General features: G+C 36.9%; 1 protein-coding gene across 6 annotated transcripts in view; it reads right to left on the bottom strand.

Annotated features, from left to right (window-relative positions):
• The window catches only part of Ppp4r4 (protein phosphatase 4 regulatory subunit 4), a 101636-nt gene that overhangs the window by 42291 nt on the left and 41564 nt on the right, over positions 1-17781 (bottom strand). For 2 of the 6 annotated variants that reach the window (XM_063241433.1, XM_023561880.2), the window contains 5 exons: positions 7280-7427; positions 6716-6789; positions 5216-5322; positions 4377-4484; positions 1672-1793 (listed from right to left, as the gene is read on the bottom strand). In XM_063241433.1, coding sequence (XP_063097503.1) covers positions 1672-1793; positions 4377-4484; positions 5216-5322; positions 6716-6789; positions 7280-7427 — 559 coding nt within the window. Of the gene's footprint in view, positions 1-1671; positions 1794-4376; positions 4485-5215; positions 5323-6715; positions 6790-7278; positions 7428-10103; positions 10482-10562; positions 10667-17781 lie in introns of those variants that run through there. The other 4 variants (XM_063241434.1, XM_063241436.1, XM_063241437.1 and 1 more) reach the window with 4 other exon arrangements.

The following is a 17781-nucleotide window of genomic DNA, read 5'->3' as shown; positions in this document are numbered from 1 at the left end:
TTAAGACCAAACTCATAAGTGAAACAAATCACACCATATTTGTAAATATATTGTTGCACTAGTGTGAGAAACTGAATACACACACAGAGAGATAGTTAAGATAGTTATACAGATAGTTCCTCTTAGTTCATTGAAAAGAAAGGTTTGTGCTAATATTGTTTGGACAAAATATCATGCCTATATATTATACTCTGAATAATTACTACAAATATAACAATACACAATGTATTATTATAACACTCCTATGTTTTGAAACTTTTTTTTCTTTTTCTTTAAAATAAAAAAATAATAAACGCTCCCTAAACCTGAAAAACTCAAGCCAGCAAAAATGATAACACACACACACACACACACACACACACACACACACACACACACACACACAATGTGTGCACAGTTTTAATAGACACTATAAAGAAAGTATAAGCTTTTTTCTGGTAAATGTTCCAGGCTTTGTGTGCTATCTAGTCCAACCCTCTCAACTTTGTCACCATTAAACAATACAGGCAACATGTCAGTAAATGACCAAGGCCATGTTCCAGTAACCTTTGTCTACCGACGACAGGTCAGACTAGGCCTTCGAGTTGTAATGTGCCAATTGTGGTATAAAGAATTTGGAAAATGTCAGAGAAGAAAATGAATCTGAACTGAGAACTACAGGAAAAGGAGAGGTTGGCTAGAAGAAAACAGAGGGAGAGGGGTACCAGGGGGAGCAGAGCATGAGGCATTCGGAGGTGTGATGCAGTCTACTAACTAGGACTAGGGGCTGGGGATTTAGCTCAGTGGCATAAGCACCTGTCTTGCAAGTGCACAGTCTCGAGTTTGACCCCTGGTACTGATAAAAAAAAAAAAAAAGAGGGACAGGACTGTCAGTACCAAAAGAGTAGAAATACAACAGGAATCTAGTGACAGGCTGGCTGGAACAGCAAGGGGAAACAGAGCAAGGACAATGCCAACGTTTCTAGTTTGGATCCTGGGGATGCCCATGATTAAAAAAGCTTATTCGGTCATGGATCATGTATTGGTTTAACTGAATATATAATCACTGGCCATGTGGCAGTGATCTTTAAGAGGCTCTCGTAGTTCAGATGAAACAGTGGCAACCCCAGCAAAAATCATCCTAGAATAACACAACCAAGTTTCACACCTCAGTCTGGACAGTTACTCCTCCAAGTTTTACCAAAATGGTTAATGTCTACTAATAAACTCAAGCATTAGTCTAGCTCTACACTCAGCAGGTCAGCTAGTTATTTTTTAACTTGATTTTGCACAATACTAAAGAACACAAACCTAAACAGTCCCACTGATGCCCCCCTCCATATTTCTCTCTTCATGGCTACATTTCCGGCATTGAAATGTTATCAAGAGAAAACTCTCCAAAGAGATTGTTACGGACAAATTTCACTTAGCTCAAAAATTAAAAGCTATTTCCCAAGTCAAATTCTTAACCTTTGACATAAGTCAGGTCATTTTGAAGAAATAAATGAGAGAAGCATGGAAAACGTAGCAGGACCAGATGCCAAGAGGATAAAGTGGAAGTAGAGAAGACAATCAAAAGACAAGAAGAATCACAAAAAGATAGCAGGATGGGAGTATGTTAACATGACACTCAGCATGAGTCCACTTTCCGTCCTTGTTCCGAAGCAAAGATGCATTCCCGCGAAGAGTTACCTGTGTCGAAGATGTCAAGAAGATTAACCAGAGTTTCAAAAGCTGCGAGGCGCACGCTGCTGCCTTCGTCCCTAGAGAGCTCTATTAACTCAGGGAGCACCACGCTCTTTGTCAGTTCTGCCCTACATGATAGCAAGACAGGGAGAGAAATAAAATCAAGAAACTTGTAGCAAGAATTATCAAAATCAAGTGACTGTGAGGTGCTGCAGAAAATGAGATGTACAAAAATGCTCTTCCCCAGAAGCCTGCAGTCCAACTGCGAGGGCAGACAGGAAAAAGAAACTAACAGTAATTTCATAATGATTGAATCAGTCCTGCTTTCCCCAGCATAACAGGGTTACCTACAGAGATTTTAATGACTAATTCTTATTAAACTTTGTAATACAATTTTCCATTTTATGTAACTTCAGGAAACATTCTGGACTCATTAGAAAAATGTCAACAGTAACCGCAGTGTCCCAAATAAAATCTTATCAAGACTTCAGGGAATAAATTATCTTTTCATTCACTTAAACCATGACATTAGAATAACTAATTTCTAGCTAAAAAATGTTACATGGCACTTGATGATCCACCTAAAAGGATGAAATTTTATATAAATGCCCCTGGAGAATATACAATATTTATAATGCAATCACAAATATTTCTTATTTAACATTTTGTTTCTGCTTATGCCGCATAAGGATAGCATTATCACTGATACACATTTTGATTTTTTTGTACTGGGAATTGAACTCACAACCTTGTTCTTGCCAGGCAGGTGCTTATGCCACTGAGCTACACATCCTCAGCCTTGCTATATAGTTTAATGAAGAGGAGACTTAAGATATGGCCAGCTTTCTTGGGTAAAAGACTGGAAGATGGCATGACTTACAACTGACGTAAAATGTTGACAGAGACCAAGAAATTGAATAAGAAATTATTCCTTCTATCTTTACACTGAGGTCTTGTAGGACGTTTTCCTCTATGTTGTCTGAAATTATTGCATCTACCTATGATGTAGTCGCTTAATCATGACATTTGCTGTTCACATGGAACACTGTTCTTGTCTTTACTGGGTGTCTAGTTGCTTGTCTCTAAATTTTATACATGTATCTTCTGTTTCTGAATTCTGCGAAGGCTAATTCATCTTGTAAGTTACTGACTGACTATAAATTTTAACCAGTGCTTAGCTGTTTACAATGCTTCTTTGAATTTTTCAATTCTACTTTTAAGTTTTTAAAAACTATTTCTTAATTTTAACTAGATTTAAAATTTTCTTTTTCCTGGCAGCTTTTTCATCTCAATACATCCCATCATCAAATTCTCAATCCTGTTTTAGGGAAGAGAGATTTTTAAAGAACTTTTTGACAAAGAGTTGATGACCCTTTGTTAATTTTCCCTTCTTTCATTACAGTGAAGTGTTCACTTCTGTTATTTTGATTATTATTCAGAAATAGTAATGAATTTAAGAGTGTGGCCTAGTGGGAGGTCTTCAGGTCATCAGAGAGCCTAAAAGGAGATGGCGGGGTCTTAGCCCCTCCCTCCTCCTCCTTTGATTCCAGACCCTGGGAAGAAAACTGGCCCACAGCAACAGGGTCAATGGACTAAGAACTAAAACCTTCCTACCATAACCAGATAAACCTTTCTCTTCCTAAGTAGATATTTCAAGAGCTTGATACAACAATGGAACACAAACACAAGTAGGAATCAAGTGTTAGTCATTTTCAGCTATCATAACATGAAAGCTCTATTATGCTCTTAGGAAAAAAGAACTTGCACAAATGTGCCTATGATTGAGCAACTTAGATTCTTAGGTAGATTCTAACTTTAACAAGCTAGGTAGCTTTTTCTAATTTTACTTTTATAAATTAATCCTTAAATAGTCCTACATTAATTTTCCAAAGACTAATTTGGACACACTTGACTCTTCTATTCTTGACAGTGACAAAGTATCAGGTGACAAAAACTACACAAAGGCATATTCTAAATCTTGATAAAGTGATTAAGGCAAGGTATGCTCTCCTGACTGCTAAGTACAGATCTGGGCAAGGCTGAATTAATTATGCTCCAGAATGATCCAAATAGGGTCACTTAGAGACTTATTAAAAGTTGTTTTCTGAGAACAAAACAAAGGAATTAATTTTGAACCATCAAGCTTTACAACTTAAATCCTACTTAGCAAGAACAGACAGGACAGTCCTATGCCTAGAGTCTGTGTGACATCTTAAAGCTTCCCCAAAGCCTTAATAGCAGCTTATGTGTTTAATACATAGACAATGGTACAAAGCACCATCACCTGACTGTCCTTGTTTGTGAAACAAAGAACTAGATGAAATCAGTGCGGCTTCTACTAAAAAAAGCTGTCAATTTAGAGTCATTTTTTTTAAAAATTTCCCCCCAAAAACACAGTTTTTGTCTAAGATTCCCTTTAATATCGCACTTCCAGCTTTGCGTGGCTCAGGTTTCAGAGAGCCGACTGGCTGCCCCAGGCCTTCCCCTCCTGAGCCCCACACACCCCAGGGCAAGGAGAGCAGCAAACCAGCGGGTAGAGGCCTGATGCTGCACAGAGACACAGAAAGCCACCCATGAGAATAGTCTCATCAGAGAGCAGCCAGTCACAGAGCACTGTGACCCTTCAGTAACAGGCTTTCCTGAAACACAGGGACAGGACATGCTTGTCTGCAAACGCAGAAACAAGCATGCGGAGTTGAAAGTACACTTACCCAATGCCCTGAGCTATATTTTCTAACTGCCGACACATACAAGATCGTACTTCATATTCTACATCTTGACAGAGTGATTTTACCAGAGGAAGTATTTCTCTTTTAATGCTGGGGGAAGGGACGAGAGAAACATGTAAAATTTCCAAAAAAATTAGTATTTTCAAATACATAAATTACCTTAATAATAACAGTATATTTTAAGGCTTTATAGTTTACAATATATTTCCATGCTATTAAATTTGGATGTAATCAGTTACTTGCAAATTACATACATAATTCATTAAAAACCATGGTTAATTTTGGATTGGCCTAGCTGACACAGTAGGCTATGGCAAGGAAACAGCGGATTCTAGCAACTATCAACCACAATATTCTTCAACTTTGTTTTAATCTCCTCTCACAACCCTATAACATTCCATTCTTGCCTTTGGTATTTATCTTCTGAGCAGAGCAGCATATGAATTATAAATGTGGTTCATAAAACTTCAAAATAACAAAATTCACAGCAATACTGTATGAGAGAATACTAATTTTATGTCATGTTTATCAATGTTGAAAGTCCTAAAATAATGCTATTTTATCCTCAAAAATATACTAGGAATGAGACAGAGAAGACTAAGGTGGGAAGCAGAAGCTAAATCAACCTGAGTGATCTTTTCAGGAGAATGAGAAGTGCTTCTGAATAAGGAGGTTTCTATCGGGAATTCAACAAAGCTGGTAAAAAGCTGAACTTGTGTGTGGGATGGCATGTTACAAATCTAACAGAATCAACTGTACAGCCACTGCATACTAAATCAACTTAATTTAATAGGTGAGATGAAAATACATACAATACTCACGTATGGGCATCAAATTTGTTGGTCAATTTTCCTAAAATTTTACAACTAATTAAACGAGACTGGACCGTTTGGGACAGCTGTGCCTTGGAAACAAGAGGATTCAAAATCTAAAGGGAAAAGATTCAGAGAACAAATTCACGAAGTTGTATACATCCAAGAAAGGCCAGCTACTTTCTCCAGAGACCATTGTAGAGTTCTAAATGTTATAAAATGGCCTTATTTGCAGCACATGGTTATTCTAATCTGGATCACTTCATTTGTCTTCTGGGTTAAAGATAATAACAAATTACGCAGTTGAAAACAAGAACAAAAAATTGAAACTCATGGTAAATTCTTCAATGACCTAAACACACATAAAGCATATTTTTGAAATACACATTTTCACACTCTGACATGAAAGCTGAGAAAGGAGGAAGTTCAAGTATTAAAAAATCCTTAAAATTGGATAAATCTTCCCACTTTCAAGCACGTATTTTGGCACTGTGATACAAATAAAAGTGCATGAGGACAGTGAGAGGACAAAGACACTTAACGACATCAGCACAGGATGTTTCCTTGATGGGGGACCGGTTTTTCTTTTTTTAAACATGGCATATTTGAAAAGAAATATAGAAATATTGTTCAAACAATGTAAAATCATTTCATTCAAGAATATATTTCCTTTCTATTTTTCCTATTCTGTCATTTTAATTTACTTAAAAACCTGTCAAGCAGAATTACTGAACAATGTTGACAAGAGACAAAAAACAAACTGGGAATATTTATAGTAATATATTTCTAGTGTAACAAAAATTAGCAACCTTAATAGACAAATGGCATACATAAATAGTGATCAAAAGGTAAGATCAGACAATACCAAAAGAATAAACAGAACTGACACTAATATATAAAGTGGCCAACAGCATAATTTAAAATTTTAATTAGGATGTAATTCTGTTTTTAAACCAACAAGTTACATAGGAATATCACTGCTGACAAAAATCCAGAGAAATAGCATTTTCACATTTTGTTGGTCGAGCTTAATATTAATGCCTCTCTGACTCAGTAACTCCACTTTCCTATAGCTAAAGAAATTACTTTATTGCAGTACAATCCCCTAATGCTTTACTTTGATAATAAATTTTTAAGGCTAAAAGCCCTGAATTTTTAGTAAGCAAATTGTTTTGCAGCTACTATCAAATGAGTTCAAAATAACAGAAAAATAATACTAAACAGAAAATGATAATATAGATTCAACATGATTACTAACATGGCAAGGAGCAACCACGGACAGGGAAAAGAGAAACATCAAAATCTTAAGTGTCCAAGTATAAAACCATGAATTCTCTTTCTTACATTACCTGTATTGATCAAATGATCTACAATGAGCATTTGTTGCTTTCAGAATGGAAAATAATTTTATTCATTTAAAAACAATTTTAACAAAAGAAAAAACTTAGACTTACTAATATTTACCAACCGCCCCCCCACAAAAAAAGCACCCATAAATCACAGTGTTACCTCATGTCTCAGGGTTTCTTTTGGCAAAACATCTATCACAGCCAGAAGCGTCTCCAGCCACGCACTGCTGACGCCTGATGGATGCAAACATTAACAGGTTAACTGTCTCACAAATGCAGTTTCAACTCAGACTTTAAAAGGTACAATAGCATTTAATGATAAAATAGGAATTTACATAATTATTTTATTACTATTCTAAAAAGTTCTATTTTTTGTCTTAGCCAACATTCAGAAAATTTTCATAAATTTAACAGTAATGTGGGGAGTTATCCTTAACTGAAAATGTGCCTTTTTGCTGTTTGATAATACTGTAAGCACAAAGTAAAATAAAAGACACTTAAAAGGAAAGTATAAATCAAATCTCAAGGTGAACCAATGAGCTCTTCACCTTGCAAGGATACTTAATTCCAGTGCTTTTGTAAAAAAGACAGTAATGGCTGTTTTAAATCAACCTGCTGCTTCGATCTCTCAGTTGTCCTCCATAGGCCCGCAGAACTCAAACAGCAGCATGGCCACTTAAAGAAACAATCAACAAACATATAATTTGGCATGCTGGGTGCTGACCTGCGTCCCTGTGCTCCAGGTACAGGAGAATGACTTGGAGAAAGGAGTGGGCGTACGTGTGGATGGACACTGACTCTTCCTGCAGAATGGTCAGAAATGACACTGCGGCTGTTAACTGCATTTCCACTCCCGCAGCATGCAAGGCTTCCTGTGTGATCAAAAAGACTTTGCTATTTACAGAGACAAGAGGTCAAAAGCCATAGTTTTTTAAACTCCAAGGACACAGAAACTATACACAATCATATTCCATAAATTACTATATATGACTTTTAAGAGTATGTAACTCATATTACTACTTTAAGAGAAGTATATTAATCTCTTCCTAATAATTTAACTAAATAGACCACAGATACCTTAAATGTCTTAAGAATTTATAGGATAAATAATATCCCATGTTTGTAAACAGTACATAAAACTTTAAACAAGATAGGCATTTGCAGTGGACTAAAATTTCCATTTTGCCAATGGTATACAGATGCCGTCCTACTTAGAAATAATAACATCAAAGCTCACTTAATCACATGTGTCTTCATTACCTATATTTCTGCCTTAGAAATAGAATTACGTATTCCACTATAAAAAGGAACACACTTAGAAGTGTGCAAGGGCTGGGGATTCCACTCAGCAGCATAAGCACCTGCCTGGCAAGTGCAAGGTTGTAAGTTTGATCCCTGGTACTAGAAAAAAGTGTGCAAATATTTTTCCAAGCAACTGGTAAGAACACAAATTACCATGTTGATTTTTAAAAATCACCTATAATACAATTTCATCACATTTAAAACTTTTAAGTGCATATTCAAATTTAAAACCTACATTAGAATATAAGCTTTCAACATATCAAATAAAAAACTAAAACTCATCAAAGACATTACTTAAATACTTCTTAAAGATTCTGTGGTTTGTGTAAATCTGTGTGCATAATGTAAAGGCAGCTAAAAACATTTTCATTCAATTAGCTACGGAGATTCCTTTGCAAGTCTATTTTGTAACTAAGTTACCAAAACATATGAACATCATGGAACTCATAGTCAAAAACTTTTATTTCAGTGATCTTAGGAAACCCAATCTTTCTGTATTATCTTCTTGTAAAAAATGTGAATTACAGCACCATCTTCATAGCAATTTAAGTCACTTAAAAAGTTTTTGTGACTTACCAACTTCTGTGCGAATGAACACTTAAGTAATGGCCACTGAATATCCAATTAGCGCTGTCTACACTCTCCTGGATATCGAGTAGGAATCTCACTTGCCCACGTTAACTGATCTCCGCTCCACACCTGCCCTCCCAGCAGTTTTCTTCATCTCAGCACAGTAAATGAGACCTCTGCCCTTTCAGCTGCTCAGTCCAAAATTTCAGGGCCATCTTTAATTTTTCTTATTCTCTCACTCCAAAAGACTAGTTAAATCCTGAAGGACCTACCTTCAAAACAGACCAAAAAGTTGACACTTGTCACTTCTAACACTATCGCCCTATCCAGGCCCCCATCACCTCCAGCCTGAGTTATTCTATCCAGGCTGTGATTTCACTGCTCCCGGCTACACTACACAGTCCCTACATAACAGCTCAGAGATTCTTTTTAAGAAGTGGGTCACATTGCATCACTTTTCTGCTCAATTTTTTTAATGCTTGCTTTCTTACTCAAAGTCTTCTCAGTCTGTCCTCAATCTCCCTTTTGGCCAGATTGCCACACAACTGACCTCTTTCAAACCTCCACTCAACTATCATCTTTGTATGAGCTCTTCCCTGATTACCCTATTTTAAACTGAAATCTACCCCAACCCAGCACTCATCACCCCCTTTACAGGCTGATTCATACCCACTGTCCAACCCAACAGCATACTCATTCAGTTATGGTCCATGTTCTCCAACTAGAACCTAAGTACCATGACTGCAGGAACTTTTGTGTGTCCACTACTAGACTCCCAAGTCCTGTGACAGAGCAGGCATCCTGCTAAATAACTGCTGGATGGCTAAATAACTCATGCCCTTTCGCTTAAATTTTCTGCTTCAGATGGTCTCTCCATTCACACACTTTTTTCCACATTCTTAAAAAGTAGCTTCAAGAGATTTTAAAGTGAGCCCTCAAGATTGGGAATTGGTAGACTGAGAAGGTAAAACCAAACTGTTCACATAGTTATGCATTCTCAATCCTCCACCATGCCCATAGAGCTGCTTCTGCCATTTGCTGGCCCGCTAACTCTATAACCATGATTAACAGCCTATGCCCAGATTCTTTGATGTGGACAGTGGGACTGACCACCCCCACTCATCACGTGGACAGTAACAGACACATGCTACAGCAGAGGAAACAGCAGTGAAGTATTTTGTGGAGAACCAGTGAGCTAGTAACTGGCAACTCTACTGCTTGCCCTCTTGCCTACCAGAAGCCAAAGCACTCTGAAGCAGGGATTCTTCCTTATTGATCCGGCCTGGCCATTCATTATTGGTTAAGGGGTGGATTGAACCAGTCCTAAGCCTTTGTGCAGTAGTGCAGGAGACCTGGCAGTGGCGTTAGCTGTGGCCAATGCTTCCGTCCTATAGTCCATTCCCAGGAAACCTATCACATATGTAGGTGGCTGTTTTGTTGTGATTTGTTCTGAGCTTTCACATCACATACACAAATGTTACTGTACAAGTTTTTTCAACTAAGTTTTTGGTTGAGAGGAAAAGAGAAGGACTATTAAGGTATAAAACATATGCAATAACTGGTTCCCTCTCTTTTGTTTCACTGTCTCTAACGTAAATAGTTGTTCCACACTAACAACTCTGAATTTAGAAAACACTTCAGAAGATCTGACGTGGCCAGTATGCATCACTTACAGGTTTCAGGAGGCACAGCTTTTATTTAGAAACAGAAAGGACTTTGCAAAGAAGTATTAAAATAATTTTGAGGGCCACAGTGTACATTCCAGTTCACATGAGTCTGCTGTCTTAAGTTCCAAGGGCTGAATTCTGCCCTTCTAAAGTCATTAAGTCCTGGGTTTGCACACATGCAAACTGTGCGCACAGAAGAACAGGAGGAGCTCTCGGCTTCATTCTTCTCACTGCACGACTTAGTCTTGACTCCCGCAGCAACATTTGCCCCAACTAGTTTGAATTTAATTTTCGAAAAATCCTCAAGTCTTATCAGGATTTGGGTTTTTCTCTTGTTATGCTGACTTCAACATCTGGAACTGTCCACTGTTGAGAAACCAGCACAGACTAAGAGATTTTATCACTGCTAAAATCAACTAACTTCTAAATATATTTTTCTGGAACTTAACATAAGAGCTTCATACTTACCTTTAAGTGTTCTCTTCCACAGAGTCACACCCTCGGGACAAACGCATGTGAGATCCATACGCTCGGGGTAAATAAGTGTGCATCCTCATGGGCCTTGGGAGACACTGAAAAGTAAATGCCTCTATTGCTTAAGTGCATGCCTTTAAGGGCACAACACTGCTCTCACATGCTACTGCACAGCTGCTGTCCCAACTCCAATGCCTCAAAACTGCAGCGCAACATTTGATAAATGAGATAATAGACATTTTCAAATTTAAAAAACTACTCCCATTCAAGGAAGAAAAACACGATAGACACTTTTGTGTTTGAAATGCATCATTTTGTGCAAGGACATACTTTGTTTAAAAAAAAAAAAAGTAATACCTTGCAGAGAGAAAGAGTCTGTCTCCAAAACATCTGCATTGTGTCCATCAAAAGGTATTTCTTTTTATAATTCACAATACTGAGAAGCATTACATATGTTACTAGCTTATTGCAAGAGTGCATTTCTACTTTGGATTCACATATTCTCAAACTAATCTTTATTCAATAAAACTAAAAAACATACTTCCAGTGAATGTGCTAATAAAAGGTAAAAGATCTCCAAAATGACAAAGTATCTTTTTGCATTTTTAGAGATAACACCACTCTTATTTTTAATGAAATAACAGCGAGTTAAGCATTAAAATATTAAGAGGCTAGTACTTGTCAAATATCTGCAGTACTATGTATAATAAATGATGGAATTTTCAGTAAATAACAGGTTTTTTCATTATAAAATAACAATGTTTATAAAAGACTTTAAAACTCAGCTAAATAAGAATTACAGGAGCCCTAGATGCCTGTAACAACTAACTGCACTACTTCATTCTTTTCCCTATCCCTGACAGCCAAATTTCACACCAAAAAGGGTAAAGGAACCAGCAGGGAGCACAATAAATCAGTTAGGCAGGGAAACCATAATGTAGACAATAAAAACCAGTAACAAAGCAATATATATAAAACCAGTAACAAAGCAAAATAAATAAATTCTTTAAATCTGTATTTCAGTGATTAAATACAAAGTTCAAAAAGAGGTACAAATTTCAATACCCCAAAATCCCATTCGATTACAGAAACTGTTGTATGACTATAGCATATGTGTGAAGAAACAAAGACCAACAACCTGAAGACCAACAAAATAAATAAATTTCAAGACTCTGGTTTTGAAATTGAGCTTCCAGTTGGATTATCCTGATAAGTCATTTTATATACAATAAATTAAAATCATAGGTAATTGTATAATTTAGGATTAACATGTAAAGCAGCAGATTAAAACTGTGCAAAGAAAGCATATGATTATTAAATACCTATTCACTGGAAGTGATAGCTAAGGAGAACATATTTATTCTATATATGCATAGAACCTATTTATTTTCAAATGGTCCATTATAGCACTATTTAGTTAAACATTTTTTTAAAAACTTCATGGGAAAAAAGTAGCAGTGGAAAATCTAGCGACTTCTATAAGCAAATAGAAACCGATATACTTTTATTACTTTCTATTCTAAACTCTTTCCAGTCCAACAGAAATCTAATTCTAAAACCAGTGCCATTTTAATTTCATTCGCAGTAGTTTATTAAATACTAGTATCATGCTAAGGATTCTGGGAAGCTGGCAAAAGTCAAAGATATGATTCTCTATCTCCCAGTAACTCCTGCTGGTTACATACAGTCAAACACTCAGGAAACACTCATTCACATTGAAGGTCCTGTGCCAGGTGTGGAAGACTTACAAAGTAATTTACCTTACATTTTTATAGCACAGCTATACTTCAGATCATGAAAACAGCTAAGGATGAGGACAACATAAGAGCACTAACAGGTGACCTCTGAGGGGTCAGTGTAGCTTTCCTGAGAAGTGACAAATGACTTGTGCAAAGAGAAGACAATAAGGAGGCAAAGAGTGGAAGAGGAGAGAGAGAAAAGCAAGATGAGTGGGAATGGAAAGAGCTCCCAGCACTGAGATGTTAGGCACAGCTTGCAGACTCAAAGAACTGAAAGAAAATCAATCAGTGTGCCTGGAGCACACAAGAGTTTTGCTGAGGCAGTGAAACAGACTGCCCCAATTAAGAGAAAATGCAAATTACAGTTTTAAATATTTTGAAGTACATGCTGACTTTGAAGGCGAAAATGAATCAAGAGAGAAGTAAATGGGAGGAGGCAAAGGATGAGGATCATCCAGAAAGCTATTAAACTTATCTGAGAAAACTCTCTTAATAGCTTGGATTGGGGTGGAGGTAGTGTGACTGGGAGAGAGGAACAGATTCAAGAAATACTTAAGACACAAAATAAGCAGGATTACATAAGGGAGTAGTGAAAAGACCAATGTTATCTCTGATGACTCACCAAATCCAGCTTGTAAGCCAGGAAGGGAACATTATTAGTACACAGTAGGACAGAGGATCTTGGAGGAAGCTCAGGTGAGCGCATGAGCTCAGTTTTGCACCTGTTAACTGTGAGATGCCTTTAGGATATGCAAATAGAGATTATGATAAATAGACATCTACTACTCTGAAAATACCTGCTACAAATAAATATATTTACATAGATGACATATAAAGACGTAGATGTGGAAGAGATTTCCTGCAGAGAAAATACAGACAAAAACGATGAACTGCCACTGTAAACATAATTTACCTCAGCAAAATAAGGGCACTTAAGAATGTTGATAGAGTATAAGGAATTCATCACGAGTGTTTTGGCAGATTTTTTAGCATTAGGTTCCAGGTTGTTCCTAACCAATCATTAGAAAATAATCAACTGATCTATGTAAAAATGGGGTAGCTACAGAGTATAGCAAAGGGATACGTGTGTTTATAAAGCATATGGTGGAGACCCGCCCTCTTGGTAAGCGCTGCAGCCAGGGCCAGAAGAATTCCCGAGATCCAGCCATGGTTTGATGCAGGCAGCTTATTCACCCGCCCTCTTGTTAAGCTCCTGCAGCGTGGAGGAGAGCCATTACCTGTGAGCCAACTGCCATGCAGAGTGAAAATCAAGCACCCTTCACCCACCTGCCTCCTCCCCACATAGCTACTGAGGATAGATGTCTCAGCATCTCTTGGGAGGATGACCATATGCAGTAGAGCAAATATGGGGGATTTCTTTCAATCTTCTGTTTGAAGGCAAAGGTTGTTTTCACTGTTTTGTTATGTTTCTTTTGCTCTATTCAGTATTCTCAACTGGTTTCATAATGTTCTATTTTTGGTTTGATTTTGCTATACCTAATTGCCTGGACAACTATTGTGAAGTTAAAGCGATATACCATAGTACCTATTACTACTATCCCAGTATCCTACTGTGAAGTCCTGTACCAGTTTCATTGCATTGTCTCGATTAGCTTTGTTCTGTCTTGTGCTGTTGCATTACTTTCAAAATAAAATTAAAAAAAAAAAAGTAAAGCATATGGCAAATTTAAACAGACACATAGAGATAATACTGTTCTGAAAGTAAACCAAGGAGAAAAATAAAAGGGAGCTTCCTCTTTCAGTAGCATAAACTGCAATTTTTAATGGAAAAAAGCGTAACAAAATTTCGTAACAAAATAATAGAAGCATAGCGATAGTGAATACATTATATGTTGTTATCTTAAAGTACATGCTCAGGGTACAAGATATGGACATAAAAATTTCTCCAGTTGATATTAGCACAAACCTCCCTTTTTAATGCTCTAAGAGACATTAGTAATATAACTGACTTGCATTTTTCCTACTTTCCATTCCCCTTTTACCCATCCTAGCCCCTTTATCCTTTATCCCATCTCACAGTATCTACTGTACATTTTATATTCTATTTAATCTTTTGATTTCTTACACAAGGGAGATAATATGATGCTTACACATATGAGTCTAATTTATTTTACTTATGAGTATGGTCTCAAGTTGCATCTGTTTACCTATGAAAGTCTCAAGTTTATCCTTCTTTATGGATGAGTTAGTACTCCATTGTGTAAAATACCACATCTTTTAATCCATTCCTCAGCTGATGGCATTTAGGCTGTTTCCAAGATTTAGCTATTACAAATTACACAGCTGTAAACATGGGTGCACCATATATTGCTGTGGTATGATGTTTTTAATTCTTTTGGGAAGATGCTCAGAAGAGAAATAGCTGGGTGGAATGGGACCTCTAATCCTAGTTTTTTGAGGAGTCTCCACAGTGATTTCCACAGTTGTTGCATCAGTCTACATTCCCACCAACAGTGAAGACTTATAGCCCCTCTAGCATTTGTTACTGATTTCTTGATGACAGCCATTCTTTCTGTGGTGAGATGGAATCTCATTGTTGTTTTAATTTGCATTACTCAAATGACCAGTGATGTTGAATATTTTTTCATATATTTATTTGCCATTTGTATTTCTTCATCTGAAATATATTCATCTCAGATGCCCATTTTTGGATTGGGTCATTTTTGAGAGGTCTGATTTTTTTCAAGTCTTTCTATGTTCTAGATAGAAGTCTTGTTTGAGAGATAATTAGCTAAAACATTTTCCTACACTATGGATTGTCTTTTCACTTTGTTGCTTAATTCTTTTGCTGCATAAAAGCTTCTTCATAAGATGAGATCCTAGTTGTTGATTTTTTAAGGTAGTTCCCATGAAGTGTGAACTTTTGTTTATGAAGTCTCTGCCTCCTGCCTAGGTCTTTGAGATTCCTACCTACTTTTCCTTCTAGTAGATTTAGTGTTTGTTTTAATATTTAGATCCATTTTGAAAGTAATTGATCCATTTTGATTTTAGTTTGTGCATGGTGATAGACATGGGTCTAGTTTTAGTCTTTGACATGTAGAGAGCCAGTTTTTGCAGTACCATTTATTAAAGAGACTATCTTTCTTCCAAGGAACATGTTTGGCCCCTTTGTCAAAGACAAGATGGCTAAATGTGTTGTACTTTTATCTACATTTTCTAATGGGGGGGGGGATAAACCGGGAATTGAACTCAGAACCTTGTGCTTGCCAGGCAGATGCTTACGCCACTGAGCTATATCCCTGGCCCCCATCTTCTCATCTTAAACTGATCAACTCTAGTCAGTTCTCTTGGCAAGGGTACATGTAAAAGTTGGACAGGATATATAAATCATCTTCACAAAGGCATAAAGCTTGAGAAAAATAACATATCAAAAGGGTAAAAAACACTGAAAATCAAGAAAACTGAGCACGTGGTTATAGAGCTGCTTGTTTCCCTTGGGGTATCTGCTGATTCTGGAGGAGCGTACAGAGAGCCTGAGAGCTCTCACACATCTGTGACAGCAGTGCTGAGAAGCACCTCTGCTACAGAAGTAAGGCTCTTCCTGCAGTAAGCTAGGCTTCAGAGAGAACAGCCCAGCACCAAACCAGCCCATCTTTGAAATGGGATTAACAGAGACTTTATGGCTAGTGCAGCGTAGTACTGACCTGAGGAAACCATACTCCTCTCTGAAGAAAGACATTTCCCTAGGCCTCAAACCACTTGACAAATTATTCGTCAATTATAAGATCAAACATACAATCAGCACTATTCAGGCACATGAGGAGAAGAGATAATATAAATGAAAACTAGAAAACAGAAACATACAAAAAGAGCTCTAGGTACAGTTATATGATACGTACCTGGTTTGAAGGGGTAAAACACAATTCAGAATTTCAATACAGAATTCTAATACATTAAGAAAGTTTGTGGCAGATTTATTAACGAGTTAAGTATAAATTCTACAGCAGAAACATACAGTAACAAAAATCTAAGTCAGGTGATGCAAAGATGAAGTAGTAAACTGAAAGATGGGCCAGGATAAAACTCTCAAAATTGTATCACAAAGAGAAAAATGTGTCTGGAAAAGAAGGGCAAAGATATAGAAGTTATTATGAAAATGTTTAATACATGAAACTGGAGTCCTAGAAGAAGAGAAAAATTAGGTAGAGTCACACTTGAAAAAATGATAGCTAAGAATTTTCCAAATATGATAAAGAAAACAAGCCACAGACCATACAAATGCCTAAGAAGAACGCATACATATAACCCTATGCTAATGGTCCGCTGTTTAAAGTAGTGCAAAACACACTTCAGGCCAGTAGACACTGACAGACACTAGCAGACTTACATTGAAGAAATTAAAGTGTTCTCAGGAAAAAGAGCACTAATTCTAAATACAATAAATATCTGGGTAAACCTAAGTAAATATTGACTATATCAAGCAGTAACAACATCTGTAGGCTTGAGATATATAACTTTAAAAGCTGGCAGCAACAATACATGAATTAGAAGAGGATGAAAAGGAGCTATAGTTACGGGGCTTGTGTATAATTAGGAGGAAGGTGACCCTTAGCCAATTACCATCACACTTTAATAACATCTTTAACGTCTGACATCTGCTTAAACAAAAGCAAAGTAAAAGAAGTCATAACTTACAAGCTGACAGAGAAGGAAGAAACAGAAAAATGAAACTACCTAATGCAAACAAAAGAGAAATAAATGAGAGAAAAAGTAAGCCAGAGAGGTTGGCAAAAAGAAAAGGCAAAGACATTCAATTAGTTAAAGTAAACAAACTGTTCCAATTAAAAGTATCAGACTGGATTAAAAATAAACCTCAGGCATGTTGTTTACAAAATAAAATCTAAGATACATGGATAAATCAGAGTAGTAGACATTTCAACACATAACTCACAAAGGGCTTGTATCCAAAGTACATAGGAAGCATTATTCCTGTTAGTGGCTGCGCCACAGTTGATCTGTCTGCCATCTGTGGAGAGACTTTTAGGTAGATTTCAGCTTTAACAGAACTGCAATGAACATTCAGTTACAAGTCAGTACCCTCAACCCAGTCCTGAAGGTTGAACCCAGGGTCCTTACACTGAGCTACAGCACTGGCCCCAGCCTTTTTTCCATTTTGACAGTTTTGCTAAATTGATAAATCACTTACAACTCTTCTGCCTTGGCTTCCCAGAGTGCGAGGATTGCATAAGTGTGACACCACACCCATCTCCACAAACAAGTCTTTATGTAAACATGTTTTAATTTTTCTTAATCCTCAGGAGTTAAGTTGCTGAGTGGTACAGTAAATGAGTGCTTAAATTTTTTGAGAAACTGTCAAATTGTGTTACCAAGTGGCTTCAGGTTTTACATTCCCACTGGCAGTACACGAGTTCCAAGATGTTCCACATTCTTGCCAATATTTGGAATTCTCAGGGTTTTTTTTAATAGGTGTACAGTAGATTTACTTGGATTTC

Source organism: Cavia porcellus, unplaced genomic scaffold (genome assembly GCF_034190915.1).
Source record: "Cavia porcellus strain 051 isolate PalLab524CR breed Dunkin Hartley unplaced genomic scaffold, mCavPor4.1 scaffold_31, whole genome shotgun sequence".
In the NCBI taxonomy this organism is placed as follows: Eukaryota; Metazoa; Chordata; class Mammalia; order Rodentia; family Caviidae; genus Cavia; species Cavia porcellus.
This window is presented reverse-complemented; position numbering and strand designations above follow the sequence as displayed.